At 40.6% G+C, this 23,164-nt stretch overlaps 2 protein-coding genes across 4 annotated transcripts; one reads left to right on the forward strand and one right to left on the reverse strand.

The window, feature by feature from the left end:
• Window positions 1-3,743: 3,743 nt before the first annotated feature.
• Window positions 3,744-12,158, reverse strand: ints9 (integrator complex subunit 9). Of its 2 annotated transcripts, none has more exons than XM_014144866.2 (16): window positions 12,033-12,158; window positions 11,064-11,191; window positions 10,608-10,668; window positions 10,448-10,510; window positions 10,165-10,304; window positions 9,778-9,864; window positions 7,665-7,785; window positions 7,329-7,575; window positions 6,958-7,138; window positions 6,648-6,708; window positions 6,299-6,470; window positions 5,936-6,060; window positions 5,549-5,716; window positions 5,243-5,341; window positions 4,973-5,110; window positions 3,744-4,248 (listed from the first exon to the last, which is right to left on the reverse strand). In XM_014144866.2, exons 2-16 carry the CDS (start codon window positions 11,126-11,128, stop codon window positions 4,072-4,074), a joined length of 1,905 nt encoding a protein of 634 aa, XP_014000341.1. In that variant the 5' UTR covers window positions 11,129-11,191; window positions 12,033-12,158; the 3' UTR covers window positions 3,744-4,071. The 2 variants fall into 2 exon arrangements, with proteins under 2 accessions (XP_014000341.1, XP_014000340.1); XM_014144865.1 differs by lacking the exon at window positions 12,033-12,158 and adding an exon at window positions 11,536-12,024.
• Window positions 12,159-12,514: 356 nt separating this feature from the next.
• LOC106571610 (platelet-activating factor acetylhydrolase) lies at window positions 12,515-21,625 on the forward strand. 2 transcript variants are annotated; one of them, XM_014144869.2, is made up of 11 exons: window positions 12,515-12,699; window positions 12,877-13,010; window positions 13,853-14,003; window positions 14,206-14,299; window positions 15,283-15,351; window positions 15,538-15,718; window positions 15,955-16,068; window positions 16,514-16,605; window positions 18,866-19,045; window positions 19,538-19,686; window positions 20,462-21,625. In XM_014144869.2, exons 1-11 carry the CDS (start codon window positions 12,576-12,578, stop codon window positions 20,551-20,553), a joined length of 1,380 nt encoding a protein of 459 aa, XP_014000344.2. In that variant the 5' UTR covers window positions 12,515-12,575; the 3' UTR covers window positions 20,554-21,625. The 2 variants fall into 2 exon arrangements, with proteins under 2 accessions (XP_014000344.2, XP_014000346.2); XM_014144871.2 differs by having other exon boundaries at window positions 12,643-12,746.
• The last annotated feature ends 1,539 nt before the right edge of the window (window positions 21,626-23,164 follow it).

The raw sequence follows: 23,164 nt of genomic DNA on the forward strand, positions 1-23,164 counted from the left end.
CTTGCAAAGAAGGGTACCTATTGGTAGATGGGTAAAAAAATGACAATGGAGACATTGAATATTCCTTTGAGTATGGTGATGTTATTAATTACACTTTGGATGGTATGTCAATACTCCCAGTCACTACAAAGATACAGGGTCCTTCCTAATTCAGCTACTGAGGATGGATCAACAACATTGTCGTTACTCCACAATACTAACCTAAATGCCATGGCGAAAAGGAAGCCTGTACAGAATACAAATATTCCAAAACATGCATCCTGTTTGCAAAAGGCACTAAAGTAAAACTGTGGCCAAGAAATATCCTGAATACAAAATGTTATGTTTCGGGCAAGCACAACAAATCACTGAGTACCACTCTTCATATTTTCAAGCATGGTGGTCTCTGCATCATGTTATGGGTATGCTTGTCATCCTCAAGGACTAGGGACTTTTAAAGGTGAAAAATAAACAGAGTAGAGCTAGGCACATGCAAAATTTGAGAGTAAAAGCTGGTTTAGTCTGCTTTCCAACAGACACTGGGAGGCAAATTCACCTTTCAGCAGGACAGTAACCTAAAACACGAGGCCAAATATACACTGGATTTGCTTACCAAGACCACATTGAATGTTCCTGTGTGGCCTATTTACAGTTTTGACTTAAATTGGCTTGAAAATCTATGGCAAGACTTGAAAATGGCTGTCAAGTAATGATCAACAACCAACTTGACAGAGCTGGAAGAATTTAAAAAAGATTATTGTACAATCCAGGTGTGCAAAAATGATACTAAGAGGTATTGACTCAGGGGTGTGAATACATGTGTAAATGAGATTTCTGTATTTCATATTCAATGCATTTGCTACAATTTCTAAACGTTTTCACTGTCATTATGTGGTATTGTGTGTAGATGGTTAAGGGGGGAAAACTAATTCATTTTGAATTCGGGCTGTAACAACATTTGGAATAAGTCGAGGTATGAATACTTTCTGAAGGCACTGTATATGTTTAGTTTTCAAATATAGTATTTCACGCTTATTTTCACTGAAGCATTTGTAGGTCCGCTCAAATGCAATGATCCACTTCCTCTTTTCTTTCTTCCTCAAGATGTTCACTTACCGGTATCCATTTTAATTAGATAAGGGGAAAGTAATGTGATGGGTAGCTTGCTTTTGTCTTGTCTAATTTGTCAACTCAGTAGTCATGTCAAGGAAGTAAGGGAGGTTACACTTTTTGAAGTATTTGAACAGGGCCCTACTTCCTGATAATCAATACATCAACATTTCCACCTGCTGCTTACATACATGTATTATGTAATGCTCATGTAGTACACTGTATATTTAATATATTTTACATTTAAAGGATATGTATTTGATCAATTAAATATTTTACAACACAAATGGTCAGTGTCTTGGAAATTCCTGATTTGGATTATGTTGCACTCTCGGATGCCTTTCAGGCTATGGGTAAAGTATTTTGTATTTGGTTTACACCAGGCTACTGCTCTTGTAACAATTGCTTATCATTTTGATGCCAGAGGCACTGGTTGTTGCTTTAGGGATCTCTGTGCCCTGCCTGTAACAGGATCTAGCCTAAGGGAAATACTTGAGACTATATAGCCTATCCCTCCAACTGCTCTCTCAATATACAGTTGAAGTCGGAAGTTTACATACTTAGGTTGGGAGTCATTAAAACAAATTTTTCAACCACTCCACAAATTTCTTGTCAACAAACTATAGTTTTGGCAAGTCGGTTAGGACATCTACTTTGTGCATGACACAAGTCATTTCGCCAACAATTTGTTTACAGATTATTTCACTGTATCACAATTCCAGTGGGTCAGAAGTTGACTTTTAAACAGCTTGGGATATTCCAGAAAATTATGTCATGGCTTTAGAAGCTTCTGATAGGCTAATTGACAATTTGAGTCAATTGGAGGTGTACTTGGGGATGTATTTCAAGACCTGCCTTCAAACTCAGTGCCTCTTTGCTTGACATCATGGGAAAATCAAAAGAAATCAGCCAAGACCTCAGAAAAAAGATTGTAGACCTCCAGAAGTCTGGTTCATCCTTGGGAGCAATTTCCAACACCTGAAGGTACCACGTTCATCTGTACAAACAATAGTACGCAAGTATAAACACCATGGGACCACACAGCCGTCATACTGCTCAGGGAGGAGACGGGTTCTGTCTCCTTGAGATTAACGTACTTTGGTGCAAAAAGTGCAAATCAATCCCAAAACAACAGCAAAGGACATTGTGAAGATGCTGGAGGAAACAGGTACAAAAGTATCTATATCCACAGTAAAACGAGTCCTATATCGACATAACCTGAAAGGCTGCTCAGCAAGGAAGAAGCCACTGCTCCAAAACCGCCATAAAAAAGCCAGACTACGGTTTGCAACTACACATGGGGACATAGATCGTACTTTTTGGAGAAATGTCCTCTGGTCTGTTGAAACAAAAATAGAACTGTTTGGCCATAATGACCATCATTATGTTTGGAGGAAAAAGGGGGAGGCTTGCAAGCCGAAGAACACCATCCCAACCGTGAAGCACGGGGGTGGCAGCATAATGTTGTGGGGGTGCTTTGCTGCAGGAGGGACTGGTGCACTTCACAAAATAGATGGCATCATGAGGGAGGAATGTGAAGCAACATCTCAAGACATCAGTCAGGAAGTTAAAGCTTGGACGTAAATGGGTCTTAAAGACAACAAAGTCAAGGTATTGGAGTAGCCATCACAAAGCCCTGACCTCAATCCTATAGAGAATTTGTGGGCAAAACAGAAAAAGCATGTGCGAGTAAGGAGGGCTACAAACCTGACTCAGTTACACCAGCTCTGTCAGGAGGAATGGGCCAAAACTCACCCAACTTACTGTGGGAAGCTTGTGGAAGGCTACCTGAAATGTTTGACCCAAGTTACACTTATTTGGTAGCATTGCCTTTAAATTGTTTATGTAAACTTCTGACCCACTGGGAATGTGATGAAAGAAAATAAAGTGGTGATCCTAACTGATCTAAGACAGGGAATTTGTACCAGGATAAAATGTCAGGAATCGTGAAAAACTGAGTTTAAATGTATTTGGCTAAGGTGTATGTAAACTTCAACTGTATTTGTAACCTAAAAGCTGGTTCTATAGTTTGTTTCCACACTGAGGTTTATCAGCTCAGTCCTGTTAGGGGAATATCAAAATCCTGACAACTAAAATTAACAAACTCTTCTGTTCCAATTGGCCTTGCTCCAGTCCCGAGCCAAAACCTGACTACAGATCCCTTCACTGAATAAATGTGGACTTGGTCATGTCATGGGAGTTTAAGCAATAACAATTATTTAGTAAATTGTGAAATCTAACCATGCATAATGGAGGGTTGAGCTGTCCTGTCTTAAAGTATTTGGCAGTGAGGTACTTTGACTAAATGGAGCCTGTTCTAGTATTGTACTCTTTAAGCATGATCAATCTGGTTTTCATGACCTCCAAGTGACAGTATTGAGGAACTGCAATTATCAAATAAGGAATTCTCCCAAATAGCGTCTGTAAAGCACTGTCACACCCGCCTGTGGAATCCAGAGGAATTTTCACTTCCTCCTTGGTGGAGAGAGGACAATAAACAATGGACTTCTCACTGTTTGTTACTTTACCCTGAAAAGACTCAAATGAACAGTGTATTTTCTAGTGAATACAGGACCCTTCAGAAGGGATTTGAATATTGGTCCTGGACATTTTGTGTGTGGGATGATTCTCCTGAATCAATAAAAGTTACTAACTTTTTCCTTAATGTAGTTTATTACAAGATTATTTTATAAAAGTACTACGGTACCTGCTTACATACAAGACAAACAACAATGACATCACCAGCTGAACAGAGGAGACAAGCCGAGAAAGCCACTTCCAGCTATTGGAGTAGAGAAAGTGCATGTTTGAGATTGACTACATAGCAGTTGGTGACTAGACGGACTGATCTACCAATTATAATAAGTAGCCATTTAGAATGCCAAATTTGTAGAACAGTCCGTCTGCAGTTGCCAACTGCAATGTAACACTCAAACGTGCGCATTGAGGAAAATCGGTGCCGTTGAAGTCAGGGGGTAAAGGTCAGAATTTCATGAGGAAGCGCAGCACCAGGTCCCTGAGAGCGGTGCGGAGTGGCTCGTTGTCGTCACACACAATGTGTGTCCCGTCGTCCTCCAGCTGGATCAGGGTGTCCTCGGCCTGCAGGTGCAGAATGTGGCCGTCTGCTGTCTCTTCTACCTTGACCTCCGTGATACCGTGCTGGGAAGGAAGAGAAAGGAAAAAGGCCGCTGAGCCTAAATGGGTGCATATATGAAGAAACCGAAGTGTAAGGCAGAAGCTCTCCTGAGCCAATTGGTAGCTTGGAGGGAGAACTATCACCATACTGTTTACATGAACCCTGTCTCTTCAGATATGCTGATGCCAAAGGAATAGGGGGAAAGGCATACACATATGTAACCAGTGTTCAACGCTTTGAAGGTGTCCCTCTCACCCAATGAGATATATAAATAAATGGACACAGCCATTGATCACGTGACATTTATTCTTATGTGAAGACTCAATTGCGCATCGAAGCCAAATTAATCGGTTAAGATGGCATCTCATGGCAGAAATAACATGCGCAGTTTGAGCTATTCCAGGAAGTGATGTTGCAGGCTAGCGCAGTGCTGCCCCCTCTCATTGAGCAACTCAAGTTGAAGTCCGACCAGTGTACTGCAGGCTGCCATTAGCAACTAAATTATCCTTATAACTTCTGTGTTCGATTCTAAAATAATCAGTTCAAGGACATACATCTGGTGTATTAGAAGCAACTATTTGTACCGTGATTGTCTTTGAAATGTCTTTATTTACATGAAAATTGCCATTTTTCTATTCACTATAATGGGGGGCCCTGTTTTCTGCAACCAATGACTGCAGTACTGCGGTCGGCCTTTAACCTCCATGGTTTCAATAAGAGGGGGCAGTCGTTCTCCCCTGTTCTCACCTTGTGTAGCATGGCTAAGAAGGCTTCCAGGGGTACAGCTCCACTGAGCAGGGGTTTGGGGGCCAGCACTTCTGGGGGCTCCTCTACTACGCGCTTCCTCTTCTTGCTGGGGGGCAGCGGAGGGGGCTTGGGGACCGGCTGGTAGCACGCAGACAAGATAGTTAGTGGTGTATACATCACAGCTTTGCTACTGATACTAATGAATTTTCCTTTCTGGGCAATTTACTTATTCAACACATAATTACGCACACACACAAAACCTACACTGACCTGCAGCGTATGCTTGTTATCCTTGGACTGCAGAACTGCGGACACAGTTGCTACAGAGATGCCAGGTTTGATCTCAGAGGGCACTAGGGATTTGGCCAGCTACAGAGGGACGAGAGGTAGGGGTTTAGAGACTGTCAGGAAAAACCTAAGCAAAACCCTAATGTTCCATATAGTGCACACTACTTTTAGCCAGAAGGGGTTTATATATTGCTAGCCCTGATTTCCAGGCTTCTTCAAAACAGCAGAGTGATGAACGAGACTTAGGAGTATAGAAACGCCAGACAAGTGTGTTGCAACAGGCCCTACCTCTGGCAGCAGCTGGATGCGTTCCCAGCGGCGTCTGAAGGGCAGGCCCAGCACAGAGCAGCGGCGATAGGGCATGGGAGGGGGCTGCAGCTCCAGCATCAAGTCTGAGCGGTGGGACTGGGCTGGTGGGGGCTGGGTGTACTGCTCTGGACACACCACATGGAGAGGCTGGGAGGGGAGGTTATGTGCAAAAAGGTAGAGGAAGAACGTGTCCAAGATGAAAAAAAGGAAAGATATGACAAAAAGACAGGGAAAGAGAAGTACATTATACATGTATAATTGTAGTTGATTTGAACAAACTCAGTATCTCTTCACTTTCATTTTGAACTCAAAATATTCATTCACTTAAAAAAATATAAAAAAATCCAGATAGAGTAAATTGAGTACCTGGACCTCCTTGAGCAGCTTGGAGACCTGGTGGAAGTTGAGGCGAGTGTCAATGGGGCAGTACACACACTTCATGGCTAGGGGCTGGTACGGGGCTAACGCATCCAGGTAGGAGAAGTCTGGTTCTATGGAAGTGAGAGAACCATTTCAACAGTTAATTTATTAGACCACATATTTTAGGCACAGACTGTAACGAAAGGCACCTTGGGACCAAGGAAATTGGCGTTTTGTTTTATATAGTCGACTAATTATATTTCTTATGGACAGGTCAAGTCTCTTGTGACAGACTAGCTAGCGAGCACAGGATTAGGGACAGGGTACCATGGCTGGCAACTTGCCATGTTCTGGTACAGTTGTACTCACCAGTGAAGATTATAGTGTTGAGGGTAGATTTGCCCCACAGTTCCATGAAGTGCACCACGTCCCCGAAGCGAAGAGATGGGTGTCCGGTGAACACCACACACGGTTGCCGGAACTCACTGCTGAAGTCGCCATGGATACTGGGGTAGTGCTTCAACTTGTTCGTCTGAATCAGCTGAAACATATATAGACACAAGTGTCAGAGATAGGCCAACATACAGCTAAATTATAAAATGTATAAAGTTATGATAGATTGAGTAAGTCAAAGATGCAAATGAAATGCATGGTGCAATGTAATTTCATATGGCAGCAACTCTCTTTAAAATGAATTAATTTAAATACAGAGCCTTACCTCAGCGTGAGGGAAAGGAGGTTCTGGAAGGTAGACCTTGGACTGCTTATTGTGACAAAGCCTGATGGACGTGTAGGGAGAGGGGAAAAGTCTCATCTCCAGAGGCAAGTTTGCTACCAACAGTCATTTTTTTATTTAACCCAGGTTAACCTTTTTTACAGGTTTGTCTTGAGATTTTTATAATTTTATAAATAATTTTTTTCAATTACAAGAAAGAGATGACAAAGTGAAATCTACAGACAGCTCAAAAAGCACTAGTCATAGAAAGAATGTGCTAGAAAAATGTGAATTCTATGGCTCTGGAACTCACCACTCTGCGAAGATCTGTGAGAACTCCAGAGAGCTGTTGGCGACGGGAGAGATGAAGTAGAAGGGGGTGGAGCCTAGATTGGCGTTCTCTATGAACTGGTAAAGACACTCCAGGAGATCATAGATCACCCCTGAGGAATAGCATGGCACCAGCACGTTGCCACCCGCACGGATCGTCATGGCTACAAGCACAACAGACAGTTTGGTCTGACAACATCATAGGTCAACCTGTAGTTAGCTTTCTGTGTACCTGTCTAAAAGTAAAGATTAGGTAATTGTACTGTTGATGGAGCAATGGACACTGATGACAGCCAATGACCATAGGAGTTGGCAAGACAGTACAAACAGATCTGGGAACAGGACACCACATACCTAGGTTACTGCAGAAGTCCCCTAGCATGCCATCTGGGTTGGCGGTTGGCATCTGTGTGAGGCCCGTCAGAATCAGAACGTCACTGTTCTTTAGGGAGCTCTGATCCATGGGCTGTGGGTGTGTGGTGAGGAGGGAGGAGCCAGAGACATATGAAACCTTCTCATAATGTGATTGGATGATCCAGTTAGAGCTACCCAATGAGTAACCAGAGCTCAGGGGTGTGACCTGCACGGCACCAAACAGCTCCTGGAGAGAGAAATTATAAAAGTTAGCTTAAGTTATTAGGTGAATTAGTGTGCGTGTTTGAATTATAGTGCACAAGACAGATCTCTTACCACTTTCTGCGAGTAGCCCACGAGCTGCACCTTGCTGAGAGCAGAGTTGACATCCTGTATACTGTAGCATCTCTTCCAAGTCGACACTTCAACAGCATCCTTCAGTGGGCCGGGGAGCAGCCTAAACAGACATTCAGTCTCTATATCAGGGCTCTTTAATCTTTTCTTGCCCAGGGACCCCCGTCATATTAGCAAATAAGGACAAGTAATCAACACATTTTAAAATGAATAGATTTGGTAGATAGTTTCATTATTTTGACCTCCCCACATTATAATTAGAAGAAATGTAAACTAATATAGCCTGTTAGCTAGAAAGGTAACTCCAAACTAGAGAAGTACATTTTCCTGAAGAAAATGTGTGTGCTTGCTAGCTTTTAAAAAAAGTATTTATGATATTGAAATAAGTTGCAGTAGTGGTAGTGACTGCTTAAGTAATGGTAGGAACTGGTTATAGCTGGAAAAGTAGTTAGATGGAGAAATGTGTTGACTGACTGACTGGCTAATTGATTGGATAGGATAGCCTGAACATGTGAAAGTTGGTTTGGTGTCTAGCTTGAACGGTTTAAAATGTAATGGCTAAACTCATCAAATGGGAGCACGTCATTTATTTTAGAATGCATCGTTTTGAATTATAACGACTCAACTGAAGCCGGGCTGGCACATCGTCCGCTTTGACACCCCGCTCAATTAGAACGCTTCTCTATTTTTGCCTTTTATCGATGGCACTGTATCACACAAAACAAAAAAGGTCATTATTCACATCTTTCAAGCTCATTTGAATTGGAAGAGGTAGCTAAGAGTTGAGGCTTTACCATACATGCTAAATTAGACCAATTCATCCACTTAAGGAAACACAACATTGCTACCAGCAAAGATGATTGAAGAATTGGCCTATCCTGCTAGTGTAACCGGTGTGAAATGGCTAGCTAGTTAGCGGTGCGTGCTAATAGCGTTTCAAATCGGACGTCACTTGCTCTGAGACTTTGAAGTAGTTGTTTCCCCTTGCTCTGCAAAAGCGGAGCGATGTGTAACGATGCTTCAAGGGTGACTGTCGTCTATGTGTGCAGAGGGTCCCTGGTTCGAGCCCAGGTAGGTGCAAGGAGAGGGACGGAAGCAATACTGTTACATTGATGCTGTTGACCCGGATCACTGGTTGCTGTGGAAAAGGGAGGTCAAAAGGGGTGTGAGTGTAACCGGTGTGAAATGCCTAGCTAGTTAGCAGGGTGCGCGCTAATAGCGTTTCAATCGGTGACGTCACTTGCTCTGAGACCTTGAAGTAGTTGTTTCACTTGCTCTGCCGCGGGGCTTTTGTGGAGCGATAGGTAACGATGCTTCATGGGAGGCAGTTGTTGATGTGTTCAGAGGGTTCCTGGTTCGAGCTAAGGTTGGGGCGAGGAGAGGGATGGAAGCAAAACTGTTACACTAGCATACAGTCAATACTCTGCCTGTCCCGTCTTTTCCACCTGCCTCGTTCTGCCTGCTTCTGGTGAGTTTTATCTTTACTGTTGGCGAGTTATTTTATCCCAATGAATGCAAATGTATATTGTTATAGTTGATCAAAGTTTATAAGAATTTTAAGTTAGGATAGCCTGAACGTTTTAAAGTTGATCTTGTAGCTTAATTGGCTAAGGAGTAGGAGCATTTTGAATAGCTCCCACTGTGTTTCTATGCTTCTCATTCCAACCCATGTTAATTTATGCACATTTTAAATGGTTATAGTGCAAAAATTATAAATAGTATCAAAAAGCCTTTGACAAGCAGAGTCATTTTGAACATCTCAACATTGGTTTGGTGTTGATAGCTTATATTCGTTTAAGCGCTAGAGCAAATAGAATAATAATAATAATAAATAATAATAAGACTATGCAAGAAATCTAGAATTGTGCTTCACCTTCAGCAAGCACACCTAACTAGGGCTGTGAAGATTATGTAATTACTTGTCAAGTAATCATGATTACTTGTCAGACCCCCGGTTGAATACCCCTGCTCTATATGATGCTTTTTCTCATGAAAATAGTGTGCTCTCAGTTTATGAATTACATGTATATCATTCATTGACATATCCTAAACTAATACATGGAGGGCATTGGTCAGGCCTGTCACCAAGCCATACCTTTGTATTTCCTTATACTTCCAGCAGGTAGCAGACTGGGCCTTGGGAACTCTCTCCATGAAGTTTACCAGCTCCTCCATTAGAAGTCTGAGGGCAGATGGGTAGAATCAGCTGGTGATATCTAACATCCCCTTGCCATTTTTTCTGGAATGTTGCCATTCTAATGATTCTAGAATGTGATTCTAAAAAGTGAATTGCTAGAATCACATTCTAGAATCACTACATTTTTCTGCAATGTTGCCAACAAGTCTTTACATTCCCTGTGTTGCCAATCCTAGAATGTGATTCTAGAATGTGATTTGCCATTTTTCTGAAATTGTTGCCAATTCTAGAATGTGATTCTAGAATGTGACAGATGATTCTAGTCACGGCAGTCACCCTCCCTACCTGCCGATCTGCAGCGTTGGTTCTGTGGCGTACACAGTCCCAGTGAAGCCTGTGTGCTCGGTGATGTAAGGCAGGGCCATCATACAATGGTAGTTGGAGATCAGGATGACGTCTATGGTGGACAGGTCCAGCAGCTCTTTCTGAGTGAGGAAGATGGACAAGGACACGATAAGTAAGACTACCACATTAACATGGGATGATGTTACCCACAGTGAATTATGAAGTGCCCAGGATAATTTTATTTACAGGTTGAAGGTCTGAATTATATCCAGGTTTACATTACCTCAGGGAGACAGAACTCTGGCTGTGAGTCTACAAAGACGCGACCTGCACACTCTTTCAGCTCCTGAAGGTAAACATGTGTGGAGGAATGTTGGTCAACTCAAATTATGAATAAATCCATAGTAGATGAATTAGACATGAAACAAAATGTGACCTCATACCTTCTCAAGGTTTATTGTGCCATCTTTAGACACCCATCCAGGGAGCTTGGAAAGCCTTGGGCTGGAAAAGAGAGAGAGAGGGTATTCTATCATCACGGTACGGCAGATGTAGGGGCAAATATGTCTTAATGGTAAATGTCTTCGTAATGTTAACCTAAGGGATTCTTTTTTGGGGGAAGATGTAGCCTCAATGCTAGCCTCGTTGAGAACCAGGCGTCCATAAATGGGAGTCGTGACAACAACGTGGTTTTTGAGGTATGCAACGCGAGACCACCCCAATGCTAACTGCTTTGTGGCCGATGTACAGCAGCACTGTTGTGAACCACAGCTGACATGAATAGGAACCATGTGTTTGATACCATTCCACTTATTCCGCTCCAGCCATTAGCACAAGCCCATTCTCCCAAATGAAGGTGCCACCAGCCTCCTGTGTTGTGAACATCACTTTAGTCTCACCTGTGCACCAGAGGCAGTGGTAGAAACTGCAGGACAGAGGTAGTGTCCAGCCCACAGTCCAACATGATGGTGGTGGATTTGAATTTGAGGACATTGCAAGGCAGGGTGGGGTGACCTGACAGACAGTACTGAAAGAAAGAGATGCCACACACATGTTCTCTCAACAGGCATGACAGCTAAGTTAGCTAGAACAACAATAGCAACTTGCATAGCAAATGCAACAGAAAAACGGTCTTGTCAATAATTGGTTGCTGGCTTGTCAGTGTTCAAAAACGTGCAAATGTGTGATAACTAGTTGCAGTACGTTAACTGTTAGCAAGGTAACGTTAACATGCTAGTCATGGCAAACAAAAAGAGCTACCGGTAATTGGCTAACCAGCTAGCCTAGCCAAGTAGCCATATCAACTGCATTAGCATACAAAAGATAGTATATCAGTTAATTGTAAATACTCCTCATGTTGGATCAACTCACCAATTTCATCTTTATCGATTATAATGTCGAGAAATCAAGTCTATCTACAACATTGTGGACAATTCTTACTATTGGACTACCGCTTTGTTGAAAACATAAATTGTTGAATTTACCACCCCCTACAGTTGTGGAGTACCAAGTGTCCTTGCATGAAAGAGTTCATCATTGACCTGTACACTATTGTGAGATAGTGGCTATTCATGTCATGAGGCTAGTAGCGTAGCATCTCTCTCCATTGAATACAGACGGTTGACGTCTACAACCCTCATTCAATATTCAAAAATGTATTACAATAATGAGATCCACCAATCCAAAGAAATAACAGGCGGAAGCTAAACAGCCCGCCGTGCCGCTTTGTGGTCAATGACTCCCATTGTTAGGGGATAGACATGTATCTTGTCAGTATATCCATAATCTTTGGATACACGCGAAATTAGTTTGCTAACGTTACATTAATTCCATGATGGAACGCAAATAATCTCAAACAGATTGCCTACCTACACACACATATTACTACATAGAAACCATGCAGAGAGAGACGCCAAGACCGTGCCCTGGCTCTGTCAGTCTGTAGATAGCTAACACTAAACTAAACAACTATCTACGTCAGTCGGTGGACCACTTAATAACAGATAGAACAAAGAGACAGATATTTCACTGCATGTAAAATGTGAAGCATCCGCTTGGCGTTTCCACTCACTACCAAATATGGTAGGGAGATGGCGGGCAGTTGGAAAATATGGAACGAGGTGTACTTTGACCGAAATTCAGCAAATTTTTCTCATCGATGAAACATTTGATCTCAATACAGTTTTCTGTTTCCAAAACTAAAATCTGTTACGAAAAGAATGGACTAGGATTTGTAGACCTTAGCCTTTGCAAAAGTTTTTTTTTTAATCGCGTTATTTAGAAGGTGCGCAAAGGCGAATTGAGTTATTTCGCACGCGCACGTCAGAGTAGGCGTTCCCTAACGGACATATGCAGATGTTTGCTAGAAACGCCAATAGGATCTCGCAGGATCGTGCTTGGCTCTGCCCACTATGACTCATTTGTTCACATTAGAAACGACAGCCTGTGGTCTATCTTGGTTTACTTATAAAATATTTGACTTCATTGTCCCAACCAATGGTCCCGACTTGTTCCCAACGAGAAACTGCTACACCGGTAGCGATATCTAACTTTATCAGCTACTAGCCAACCTAGCAACTGAGGTCGATTTAGCTAATGATGTACTCTTATAGCTTCGATGCAACCAATAGTTTTTACATTGTACTAACTCTCTTGGTTGCAACAAAGCTAGCTGACTCGGTGACATTCTAATGTGTTTACTTCCTTTGACAGATCTGAGGCGCAAGTTGAGTCTATTCGCAGGAATGGGAAATTCAAACTCCTGTAGTAACCATCTGGGGATCCCCCCAGCAAAAGGGCCCAATGCCGTGGGATGTTCAGATTTCATGATGGATCACACTGTAAAGGTAAACAGTGTTTTAATTTTCAGAAATGCAAAACTAACTGGTAACAACTATTGAAAGACGTAACATAGTAAACGTAAATCCGTGAGACTGAAATTAGTATGACATGTTAACTTTGGTATGGTTACATAAGATACAAGGTTATTTAATAAGGCTTTAAAGGTAAATTCGAAAGGCTGGTGGATGGTTGCTTGTTTGATTCTTATCATGGACAACGTTAGCATTTTAGCTAATTAGCAACTTTGCTACTACTTTTTTTTGCTACTTTGCAACTACTTATCATGTAATGCTTACCCTCCCCCAAACCTTAACTTTTTTTTTTTTTTACTGTTATTTTCACTGTCATTTAACTTTTTATTTTGTATTTCTTTACTTATCTATTGTTTATCTAATACCTATTTTTTTTACTTAAACATTACACTGTTGGTTAGGGCTTGTAAGTAAGTATTTCACTGTAAGGTGAAACTTAGAATTTGATTCCCCTAATCTTAACCCTTTTAGCTAACAGTAACCCTTTAACCTTAACTCCTAGAGCTAGCAAACGTTAGTGTTAGCCACCTAGTTGATGTGAGCCGACACAAATTGGAATTCGAAACATATACGTTTGTACATTCGTAACTTTTGTACATTTTGGAAATTCCTAACATTGTATGAATTTTTATTTGGAACTTTGTACAAATTGCAATTCATAACATATACGAAATGGATGATGGAAATCCACAAAATAATACAGACTATGTGAAACATCATACCAAATGAGTGATCATACTAAATGGAGTGTCTCGGATTCACCAACAGAATAATAGGAAATGTTCTGAGACCATGCTGAAACTGTCTGTCACTAGGGTACCTTCTTTCGGCTATACTATCCATGTGTAGCATACGAGGATGCTGAAAAGCCAGACTGGATCCCAAGCAAAGAATATTTCTATGGGCTTGCAGACTTCATGAATATCAACAGAGGCCTGAGTGAAATGATTTTTAATTACCTCTTTGGTAAATATATTTATTCTATGATAAATTACCATTTAGCTTCTTTTAGCTATAGTGATCCTGGAACATGTCGTACAACTCAGGTAGGCTAGATGTACCATGTTTTATGCAGTACAATGTTTTATGCAGTGTAAAGTATATGTTATTCAATCACTCACAAACTGTATTTGAGTTGTTATAACATGTTTTTTTTTTTTTTGTAAAGGATCATTTAAGATACCTGCTGCCATGAATGCCCCATATAAACAGAATGGGAAGTGTCCAGTAGTTGTCTTCTCTCATGGACTTGGAGCTTTCAGGTACAAACAGAAGTTAGAATTTAATTGTTCACATTACATGTACAGTGCCTTCAGAAAGTATTCACACCCCTTGACTTTTTCCACATTGTGTTACACAGTGGTGTAAAGTACTGAAGTAAAAATACTTTAAAGTACTACTTCAGTAGTTTTTTGGGGGTATCTGTACTTTACTATTTATATTTTTGACAACTTTTACTTACATTTCCTAAAGAAAAGATTGTACTTTTTACTCCATATATTTTCCCTGACAACCCAAAGTACTCATTTATATTTTGAATTCTTAGCAGGACAGGGAAATTGTGAAATTGACACACTTATCAAGAGAACACATGGTCATCCCAACTGCCTCTGATCTGGCAGACTCACTCATGTCTGAGTGTTGGAGTGTGCCCCAGGCTATCTGTACATTTTAAAAACAAGAAAATGGTGCCGTCTGCTTTGCTTAGTATAAGGAATTTGAAATTATTTATACTTTTACTTCTACTTTTGATACTTAATTATATTTTAGCAATTACATTTACTTTTGATACTTAAGTATATTTTAAACCAAATACTTTTAGACTTTTACTCAAGTACTATTTTACTGTGTGACCTTCACTTTTACTTGAGTAACTTTCTATTAGGGTATCTATACTTTTACTCGAGTATGACAATTGGGTACTTTTTCCACCACTGGTGTTACAGCCTGAATTTAAAATTAATTAAATTGAGATTGTGTGTCACTGGTCTACACGCAATACTCCATAATGTTAAAGTGGACTTGTGTTTTTTGACACTTTGAAAAATGAAAAGCTGTAATATCTTGAGTCAATAAGTATTGACCCCCTTTGTTACCGACTTGTCCAGTTTAATGCCACTCTGTAACACAACAAAATGTGGAACAAGTCAAGGGGTGTGAATACTTTCTTTAGGCACTTGTACATTCTCCACATTATCTTATCTTATATGGACATTATTTTATTCCTTACGTCTTTCCCCCCCAGAACTTTATATTCAGCCATATGCACAGAACTGGCCTCACAGGGCTTCATAGTAGCAGCAGTGGAACACAGGTAATCCACATGCTCTTTACACACACTCTCTCCCATCCTCTACACACGCTTTACACAGTCTCTGTCCACTTCATTCATGAAAAGAGACTTTGAAAAGCGCTCCCGAATCCAATGGACAGAGGAAGAGATGCTCCAGTCTACATTACATTTACTTAAAGAGATTTCTTATTCGTTGTTTTACTCTAGGGATGAATCTGCCGCTGCCACATTCTTCTACCATGGAAAGACTGAAGAGCCTGAGGAGAAAGAAGAGGAGTCGCCGCCGCCTAAACCCAACCATGAGGCCCCAGAGAACCTGGTAGAGGAATGGATGTACTACAGATCTCTGAAACCAGGCGAGAGTGAATTCCCCCTCAGGAATAAACAGGTACACATAGTAATATACAGAAATGAATATGTCACATTTGATGTAATGTGAATATTTTGTTATCTTCTTGTTTGATCCATTCCTCAGTACCCTACATTTGATTAATACATTTGACTTATGAATGTAATACCACTACTGCCATAACATTGAGGAATATTGTATTTCTCCACATTTGCATTGCCTTCTGTTAGGAAGACAAATTACATTTAGAAATGTGACATTAACTGTCTTTCAAGGTGAAAAAGAGAGCCGATGAATGCATGAAGGCTTTGGATATACTCATCCAAATCAACTCGGGAAAGAAGATGGAGAACGTGCTTGGGACAGAGTTTGACTGGATGACTTTGGCGGTGACTATTTTATGTCTGAAATGGAACAATCAGCGACCAGCAACTCTTTAACCTTTTGTGTTCTCTGCTGTTGTGAATGGCTAAATACACTGCCTTTAGATAATGCTCAGCTTCTTCACAACACACCAAGTTAAACTCTTTATAACCACTTTTTGTAGAAGAAACAAAATAAGCAAGGCCACCTGTTTTCATAGGTTAAATGATAGATTGTCAAGGGATATTCTTCCACCTAACAGTTTTTGATAGCTGTTTTGACATTCCTCCACATTGGATAATAAACAGGCCCTCAGAGTTGTGCATGAACAATCGATTAGTATTCAGGTAACTGTGTAAAACTTGTAGTACGATTACTTGTCTTCTATTTGAATCATACCTTTTGTATTTCAATCATATCCTATGATGCTGGTAATGAATGACCTCACCCTGTATCTTCCCTCTTTCCCAGAACTCTATGGACTTGTGCCGGATAGCAGTGATGGGCCATTCTTTTGGTGGAGCAACAGTGATCGAAGCCCTCTGTGAAGAAGTCAACTTCAAGTAAGAACTATCCCTCTCAATTTAGTCACATTTAAACAGTCGTTTCAGTTTTCAATGTAGATTATGTTTCACTCTCGACAAAAGTCTAATCAAAAGTAATCAAATGGCACATTTAAGATCTGGTTTCTATGGATAGTTGGAACGTGGTTCTTTAACACCAGAGTTGTGAGTTTGGTTCCCCCATGTTTCCATATTGTAAACTGAAAATATACAGTGTCACTTTGGATAAACATGCCTACTAAATCAGTGTTTCTCAGTATGATGTTGCAGACTAGTCCTTTAGTTGGTTGGCTTACACCAATAAATCCGTTTTTCAAGTGCTAGAGAGGACCGAAGAAGTCCCTAGCTCATGCTATATTACCAAATTATATAAATAATAATGGTATTCTACACATTTGGTCATGAGGCTGAGAGAAAATGTTGCCGTTTTTAAAGGCCCAGTGCAGTAAAAAACAAGATTTCCTGTGTTTTAAATATATTTCCGCACTATGAGGTTGGAATAATACTGTGAACTTGTGAAAATGAGGATTATGCCCTTTTAGTATCAGTTGTTTGAAAAGACTGCCAGAAATATCAGCCTGCTTTGATGGGATGACGTTTTGGCCTGCTGCCTGCTGCCAAATGATCAATAAGAAAGAAAGGGTTCCAACCTTTTCTGCCAATAACAGGAAGTTTTCAGTTTCCCACTCAGTCCTAGTTAAATTCTTGCTTGAGAAATTGGTCTTTGCTGAGAAGTAATTTGTTTCTTTTTTACCATTTTTTAAAACATTTTAAACAATCAAAGTAAGGTACTTAATTGTTACCCAGAAATTATTTGGTATTGAGATTAAAACAGCTGCATTGGACCTTTACCCTAACACCTAGCGACCTTGTCAAGAGGTTCGGATCTCTTGGCTACCCCCCAAACTCACAATAATATTATTTGTACACTGAACTAAAATAAACGCAACATGCAACAATTTCAAATATTTTACTGAGTTACAGTTCATATAAGGAAATCAGTCAATTGAAATAAATTCATTAGGCCCTAATCCGGATTTCACATGACTGGGAATACAGCTTTGTGTCTGTTGGTCACAGATACCTTTAAAAAAAAGTTTTTTTTTTAAGTCACCAAACCAGTCAGTATCTGGTGTGACTGCCTCATGCAGCGCGACACATATCCTTTGCATAGAGTTGATCAGGCTGTTGATTGTGGCCTGTGGAATGTTGTCCCACTCCTCAATGTCTGTGCGAATTTGCTGGATATTGGTGGGAACTGGAACACGCTGTTGTACACATCGATCCAGAGCATCCCAAACATGCTCAATGGGTAACATGTCTGGTGAGTGTGCAGGCCATGGAAGAACTGGGACATTTTCAGCTCCCAAGAATTGAGTGTAGATCCTTGCGACATGGAGCCGTACATTATCATGCTGAAACATGCGGTGATGGCGGCGAATGAAAGGCATGACAGTCAGCTTCAATCTCAACATGGTATCTCTGTGCATTCAAAATTGCCATGGATAAAAAGCAATTGTGTTTGTTGTCCGTAGCTTTTGCCGGCCCATACCATAACCCCACCGCCACCATGGGGCACTCTGTTCACAAGTTGACATCGGCAAACCGTTCGCCCACAGAAGTTTGTTACGACGCCAAACTGCAATCAGGTCAAGACCCTGGTTAGGACAACAAGCATGCAGATGAGCTTCCCTGATATGGTTTCTGACAGTTTGTGCAGAAATTCTTTGGTTGTGCAAACCTACAGTTTTATCAGCTGTCCGGGTGGCTGGTCTCAGACGATCCCGCAGTTGAAAAAGCCGGATGTGGAGGTCCTGGGCTGGCGTGGTTGCACGTTGTCTGCGGTTCACAAAAATTAGGTTAGAGATGGCTTGTGGTAGAGAAATTAACATTCAATTATCTAGCAACAGCTCTGGTGGACATTCCTACAGTCTACATGCCAATTGCACGCTCTCTAAAAACTTGTTGCGTTGTGTAACAAAACTGCACATTTTAGAGTGGAGTTGTCTCCAGCACAAGGTGCTGTGCAATAATCATGCTGTTTTATCAGCTTCTTGATAATCCATCCACCTGACAGGCGTGGCATATCTTGGCAAAGCAGAAATGCTCACTAACGGGTATGTAAACAAATTTATGCACAAAATTTGAGAGAAACTGTTTTGTGCGTATGGAACATTTCTGGGATCTTTTTATTTTAGCTCATGAAAACAACACTTACGTTCATATTTTTGTAGAGAGTATATGCTATTGATCTCCTCAGGTGTGGCATTGCCCTGGACGCGTGGATGTTACCCCTGGATGACGAGATCTACGTCAGGGTAAAGCAGCCCATCTTCTTCATCAACTCTGAGAAGTTCCAGTGGGCCGGGAACATCATGCACATGAGGAAACTGGTCCCACCTGACTCCTCCTCCACACAGAGGAAAATGGTCACCATTAAGTACGGAAAGAGTATACATTCATTGTGTCTGAGATGACAATGTGAAAGACTCCATTTGTTTTCCACACCGATTTGGTTTAGCTGATCTGTGCACAAAAGACCAAACAAAACAAACACCATCTCTGGTCTGCTGTCATTTATCTCATGTCTGGCTATTACAAAACCACTTCCTGATTTTAAACCAGTCTTGTCAGTGCAAGAAAAACCTCAGTTGTGTATCCTCCTCAAATGAGGAACTTATTTTCACTGTCAAACTTTACAGTTCACAATCCAAAGAGCACACAATTGCCTCAATTATGTGAGAAGCACATCGATGACATTTCTGTTGTCCTTTTTGCGTCTATGGGTGACCCTGGCTTTGGACTCTGCAGGGTCTGTGTGTGTGCGTGCATTTGTTTTTCAGGGAGTTGGGTTAATCGAAAGTACATTTCTGTGATCTGAAAATGATAATGGCCACTCAAGTATTCTTCTTCTTCTATTCTCCCACCACAGGGGAACGGTTCACCAGAGCTTCCCAGACTTCACCTTCCTGACAGGCAACTGGATCGGGAAGATCCTGAAGCTGAAAGGAGAAATCGACCCTCAGGTCGCCATCGATCTCTGTAATAAAGCATCGTTAGCATTCCTGCAGCGACATCTAGGTAAGGATCTGTATGGTGTTGATTTGATTTGTAAACAAGGGTTGATTTGTAAACAAGGGTTGCTTCAACAGTTGCCTGGAAACCAGATGTTGAATTGCATTCTCCGTTGGGCAGAAATTAGCGTTTGAAGCAGGAAAGTTTCCTCTCACGACCCCTACAAGCTAGAATGTTTAATAAAATGGTATTTTAACATACTTTACCGCTTGGTCCATTTGGTGGTATGAATGTGATGCAATATATCCAAAGCATAATTACATCAACTTCTCAAACCGCTGGTAGTGCTTTCAGATTTCTATCACATGAAGCATGCGCACAATATAAAATACATACACGACACACATATGAACTTGCCGAGTTCGTGCACGTGTTTACATGGTTCTACGCATGATTCAGGTGATCGAATTCTGAAAGCACAACCAGCGCTTTGAAAAGTTGATGCAATTATAATTTCCTGTGGATGTCTCTCATTCCTACTGCCAGAAGGAGCAACCGCACAGACAACTGGTAAAGTACGTTAAAATAGGATTTTATTCAAAATTCTGGCGTGTAGAGGTCGTGAGAGGAAACTTTCCTGATTCAAACGCTCATTTTTGCCAGACAGAAATCAATTTCAGGTTTCCAGGCAGCTTCAACAGGTGCATCAGACATATTCAAATGTCATTCTGTGTACGGGAGATTCTTTCCTTCTGAAAGTTTTTCATTTGATAAAACAGAGGAAGCAAAGTCATATCTTTGTGTGGGGAATGTGTCAATTGTGTTTGCCTTTGTTTTGCAGGTATGGATAAAGACTTCAATCAATGGGACCATCTAATAGAGGGCAAGGACGACAACCTCATTCCAGGCACCAATGTCACAGAAATACCTTAGTTCAATTCCATCTAAATTATGCACTTTCCACAGAGGGATGTTTGATTTCCAGACAATACCACTAGCTGAACTCAAGGTGCTAATATTTGTTGCACTGAGCCTTGAAATTGTTTAATCATAGACAAATTGTAAAATAGATGCAAAGCAATTTCTACTACAGGCTATCTTTACCAGTACCAAATTATGATTGCTTGGCGAGGGTGCATATATCCAAGTATTGAGAAACTACTTTTTTGGTTTCATAGTATCTATATAGAGCAGCTAAGAACACAATCTGCTGTACTCAGTATCTTTTACATGAACAAAGTTATGGTTCCAGTGTGCTATGCGATTATACACCTGTATGGGATATTATTCAAGAGTACGGTTTAGAAATGTTGTTTATCAAGGAGTCTTTTAATATAGTTTCAAGATTTCATTTTGTAACCCATAAATAGTTAATGTGATTACGACTTTGATTATATATTTCATGTTTTTATTTAGCATGATTGTACAGATTGAGATAACGTAGCGTAGATACAAGAATCAAACGAATTGATGACACTTAGCTCAAAGGATGAGATGTTTCTTGATTCCTTTGAATCAGATCCATAAATGTGTCATGTGCCTTAACCTACAGCAGCCTACCTGTGTCCTTCCACCTGGGTTGTATTTGTTAGTAACCAAACGGAAAACTCACTAACACAACCTGAACTTGCCAATGAGAAACGCTCCTTTTCCATTTTCTGTTGCAAAACCTTCAGTAGTGTGCCCTAATGCAGTTTCTTAACTCCTCGGGTACCCCCAACAGCACATATTGTTGTAGCCCCAGACAAACTGATTCTACTCAGAGGGCTTGATGATTAGTTGACAAGTTGAATCAGGTGTGCTTGCCTGGGCCTCAACAATGTGTGCTGTTTGGGGTATTGGAGGACTGGAGTTGGGAAACACTGCCCTAATAAATACAACCCTGGAACACTCAAATGTAACAGCTTATTTTCTATCCTTCATTTCCATGATTTTCACTTTTACACTACTGTAATCCAATGCATCTAATTTGTATACCACTATAAATGGATACTGTGAACATTGAGTATTTGTGTCCTTGATCAATGACAATTATGTGGTGATAAATATGTTCATAAGTTATGTTTTTATTTATCTACTATGTGAAGATTATGAACCATCACTTTCTAGTAATGTCATAGAATGCAAGCTACATCTACACTAGATTGTGGAGGACATTGTAGATGTGGTATGAGGAGATCATAACAGCTGCTGTAAAGACAAAGAAAATGACTCAAAGGAAGTACACGATTATGTATTGTGTAAACAAAACAAAAACATTCTCAGATCTCACTGCACATGCCCACATTTTTTTTACAGGAACAACAATTTTCTGACTTTGTAGAATTAAATTAAACAAATGCTTTCACATTGAAAATGTCAGATGTTCTAACTTAAACAATAATGGAATATGTAAATCTAGTGCTTTATTTTTGAAACACTGGCAAAATTACAAAAAAGAAGCATTATAAAAACATTTTGGCCATATCAATCTTGCAGTGTTCCATAAATGCACTACACTGGTACAAAAGCCCTGGATGAAAGAGTTTTCTTTAGAACTACTGATGAAGCAAATATGTCAACAACCATCCTAAAATGGTGTTGTGTTATTTTACAGATTGCCCATAGCACCAAATAGTTGAGAAAAAATTGACAAGCCCTGAGGCATTTCTGATCAGCAGACAAATGGCTAACTTGAGCCAAATGAGGTGAAGATGGGTGATTAAGTTACAAAAGGAAAAAGCAAAGCAAAATACAAAATAACCTAGATGTAAATCCTGGACACAGAATGCAAATGCAAATAAAATGCCATTGAACTGGCAAGAAATTGTCACTGAACAGATTAATTGATAAATGTCCAAGATTATAACCTGAAAAATAAATTTGAGTGTCTGCATAACACACTAGTCACTGGACTGCTTCATCTTTGGCTCTTGCTCCAGCATTTCCTGTGGGGGCCGAGTCTCTGACACAAAGATGACGTCATCGTCGCATTTCTCCTCCACTCTCTGGGTGAGATGCTTCACCTGTGACATCACAACTTCTGTATGGAAGAAAGGTGAGGGCAGAGATGTGATCAGGAAATCAGAGAAGATCAGGAAAAATAAGACATTTGTTTAAACGGAGAGGAAGAGGCAAAGCGAGAGGATTTACTTAGCCCAAAATCTGTCAGCGTGAGATAAGCACTGTTTTTGCATGGAGGTCTATGACAGTGTCAAATTACGTGACGCTTATTTGATCTAATAGACGTTTTGTAACGTTTACTGTTACTGTACTGATATATAAGTGGATGCACGTGGCATTCCTGCAACTTTGAGAGAAAAAACGGCTTAGTTGTGCCTGTTGTTCACACGCCTATCTGCCCTCTCATTGGCTAGAATGGTCCCACCTGATCTCGCCAGGCTTCAATCATTGAGGACATGTACAGCACAGTGAGCTTCAAAATAATTGGGACAGTGATATTAGTTTTGGCTCTGTACTCCAGCACTTTGGATTTGAAATGATAAAACGACTATGAGGTGAAAATGTAGACTGTCAGCTTTAATTTGAGGGTATTTTCATCCAT

Source organism: Salmo salar, chromosome ssa15 (assembly GCF_905237065.1).
Source record: "Salmo salar chromosome ssa15, Ssal_v3.1, whole genome shotgun sequence".
Classification (NCBI taxonomy): domain Eukaryota; kingdom Metazoa; phylum Chordata; class Actinopteri; order Salmoniformes; family Salmonidae; genus Salmo; species Salmo salar.

Coding starts and splice junctions, on each gene's coding strand:
- ints9 (XM_014144865.1), bottom strand. Junction 10,669..11,063: donor CCACTGCCTCTGGTGCACAG/GTGAGACTAAAG, acceptor TCTCTTTTCCAG/CCCAAGGCTTTCCAAGCTCC. Junction 5,717..5,935: donor AGCTGCTCAAGGAGGTCCAG/GTACTCAATTTA, acceptor CTCCCCTCCCAG/CCTCTCCATGTGGTGTGTCC.
- LOC106571610 (XM_014144869.2), top strand. CDS start 12,576: ATGACTCATTTGTTCACATTAGAAACGACAGCCTGTGGTCTATCTTGG. Junction 14,004..14,205: donor GATTTTTAATTACCTCTTTG/GTAAATATATTT, acceptor TTTTTTGTAAAG/GATCATTTAAGATACCTGCT. Junction 16,069..16,513: donor TTGACTGGATGACTTTGGCG/GTGACTATTTTA, acceptor CCTCTTTCCCAG/AACTCTATGGACTTGTGCCG.